This window comes from Trachurus japonicus, unplaced genomic scaffold (genome assembly GCF_045865225.1).
Source record: "Trachurus japonicus isolate A0001 unplaced genomic scaffold, Traja_1.0 AP030873.1".
NCBI classification, from domain to species: domain Eukaryota; kingdom Metazoa; phylum Chordata; class Actinopteri; order Carangiformes; family Carangidae; genus Trachurus; species Trachurus japonicus.
The window spans coordinates 216-2967 of NW_028221006.1; the positions used below are offsets into that span (position 1 = coordinate 216).

A 2752-nucleotide genomic window follows, 5' to 3' on the forward strand; every position below is an offset into this window, starting at 1 on the left:
TTCACAGGTCGGAAAAGCACGAGTTACGAGTTTCCTTGAACGCACCATAACAGTCCTCGTCCCTACGTCACCACATTCACGCGCATCCCTTGGCTGCACACACAGCCCTGCATGCCGTTCTCTCTCCTCATTGGATAAAAACTGTAGGATACGAGAAAAGTTTTCTCTTCGGCTCAGAGCAGAGCAGAGGGACTGACAGACCCGTGTTTCAGTCCAAACACTCTATGTAAGTGATTGCTGTCGGAAAATATAACTATTTAAGACTTATATTAACACAAAAATATCGCTTACTTCTGCTTTAAGGTTTTTTTTTAACCATGCTAAATTTAAGCACTCAGCTCTTCTCTGTATTTTTATATCTGTGTCTTGATGATGTCCACACTCACTGCAGTGGCATTTCAACATGAATGTGCAGGATCCAGGTCCTGGTGTGTATCCGTGCAGCTAACATACACACCTTCTCTGTCAGGTACGCTCTGCTGATAGTGGACAGCGCCACAGCTCTCTACAGAACAGACTACTCGGGTAGAGGAGAGCTGTCAGCCAGACAGGGACACCTGGGACGTTTCCTCCGCATGCTGCTCAGACTGGCCGACGAGGTGGGTGTTGGACCCAGGATGCTGTGATGTGTATTATTCTGGTGTAGTCACATGTGTGATGTGCTGCTGACCCAGGATGTTTTCAGAAGTAGGTGTCTGTAGCTCTGAGGATTTCTCTCTGGTCTCTGTCACAACAGTTTGGTGTTGCCGTGGTGATAACCAACCAGGTTGTAGCACAGGTGGATGGAGCAGCCATGTTCTCTGCTGATCCCAAAAAACCAATCGGTGGCAACATCATGGCCCACGCCTCCACCACACGGTGAGTGATACGGTGAAGGATAAGTTGTCTATCACAACATGGTGCAATAAGATCCATCTTTAAGGTGTTTCTCCAGAAGTGGTGGTTTTAAATTTACTGTGTGCTGTCAACTCAAAAACTGATCTGAGATAATCAGTAGTTACCTCATTGATACTCTGACTGATAGTGTAGGGTTTGTCAGGGATCTGTTCTTGGACTGCTGCCGTTTTCTTCTAGTTTATATTACAATATCACTTCAATGCAGATGACACAGTTTCATCCTCGGCAGTTTCTTCACAAGTTTTTATTGATCTTAGATTGATAACAAATGACAAAAAAAACACAGGTGCACAGGGCTTCAGGCAGTAATTACAATAGAAGACACTTAGGACATCTGATCTGGTCAAATTGATCACTATAGACAGAAAATTATTGTGTTTGTTTTTTTGTTTTTTTTTTGCATCTGATGGCTGTGGACAGCTGCAGCGTTGTGCTTCTATTTCTGTCTGTTTTATTGATTGTAAATGCAACAGCTCAGCGACATCTTGAGGCAACTTCTTCAAATTTGGCACCAAGTTTGGTTGTTCTTATGTCTACTATAACTGACTATTGTATATTTGAATGTTGGGAACACAAGGCAATTAAACAGAGTTTCTTGTTGTCAGTCTGTATCTGAGGAAAGGCCGAGGAGAGACGAGGATCTGTAAGATCTACGACTCGCCCTGCCTACCAGAGGCTGAAGCCATGTTCGCCATCAATGCCGACGGAGTGGGCGACGCCAAGGACTGAGAGGACGGACGGGCACGAAGCAGAGAGCTGAGAAACAAGCTGCCTCTGGGACTATAGTGCCACATATTGCTGCCGTCACACAAGGCCTCATGATTGATTGATGGAATCAGTCGTCTCCTTCGTGGACTCTGAGACTGTCCAGCTGCACATCTGGCTTCATGGAGCTCAGTGATGCAACAGCAGGATGAAAAGTTTAGTTTAATGCACTGAAAAAGGAAAAGGAGACCAACATTTTCTCTCACTTTTGACGTAGTATCTCATAGTTCGGAGATACTGCAAATCTCATGAGATTCATAAAATAACATCTTTATCACTTATTAGACTTTTAAAGTGTAAGAGCTGATAATTAGGATATGCTAAATCATAATTAGAGAGTGGGTCTCCAGTTTCTTTTCGTTGTTGCAGTGCAGTGGAGTCCTGCAGTTACACCAGTAACAGGTTAAAAAAAACAATTGTATTAAATAGTGAGTGGGTTTATCTTTTCTTTGCTCTTCATGCTCTTTCTGTTGACTGCTGTCTTCTCTGGACGCCTCACAGTGAACAGTCAAAATATTGTTTTCCTACAAAGACCTACTCACATGTATGTAAAGTGTTGTTCTCATTTCCTGTCAGTCACCGCTGTCTGCTGACTACATTTGTCTTTATAACTTGTGTTTGCTCTATGATTTATATGTAAATTAAATTTCTTTTATTATTAAATCCACTTATCATCATGCTGTTAAGATTTTATTGTGTCTCTTGTTACCACATTGTTGGATAGTTACACATGCATGACTGAGGAAGAGTGGTAGGTGGCGGTGGTGGACCATGAAGGCAACATCCCACCAAAGGGACAAATATTAAGACAGTCGCAACCAAACAGGAGGCTCCATGTCATTTTACTGAGGATCTGTACCTGGTCCAGTGCAGCTGCTTTGTACTGGGGGTGACATTCCAGATGTGTCCTTTCCTGTCAACACAGGACTGATGCTGAAAGGTTGTTTTTCTATAATGAAGTTTTAAACTGAGTGAAATGAGCTGGAGTCTGAGTAGCATCATGATGCTCCATTGTGTAGATTCACCTTCACTGAGACATCAGAGCACTTAGCTTCAAATCCATAAATACAGATTCCTTTTCATAAAGGAG

At 42.9% G+C, this 2752-nt stretch overlaps 1 protein-coding gene across 1 annotated transcript; it reads left to right on the plus strand.

Moving 5' to 3' along the window:
* The first annotated feature begins 407 nt into the window (after positions 1-407).
* On the plus strand, positions 408-2329 carry LOC146959932 (DNA repair protein RAD51 homolog A-like). Its single transcript, XM_085772774.1, has 3 exons — positions 408-599; positions 737-858; positions 1503-2329. The coding sequence occupies exons 1-3, from the start codon at positions 408-410 to the stop codon at positions 1624-1626; spliced, it is 438 nt and encodes a 145-aa protein (XP_085628900.1). The 3' UTR covers positions 1627-2329.
* Positions 2330-2752: the final 423 nt, after the last annotated feature.

Excerpts from the sequence above, each read along its gene's own strand:
- LOC146959932 (XM_085772774.1), top strand. The coding sequence starts at position 408 with ATGTGCAGGATCCAGGTCCTGGTGTGTATCCGTGCAGCTAACATACAC. Across the intron at positions 600-736 it reads TGCTCAGACTGGCCGACGAG|TTTGGTGTTGCCGTGGTGAT; the intron begins GTGGGTGTTGGA and ends CTGTCACAACAG. Across the intron at positions 859-1,502 it reads GCCCACGCCTCCACCACACG|TCTGTATCTGAGGAAAGGCC; the intron begins GTGAGTGATACG and ends TCTTGTTGTCAG.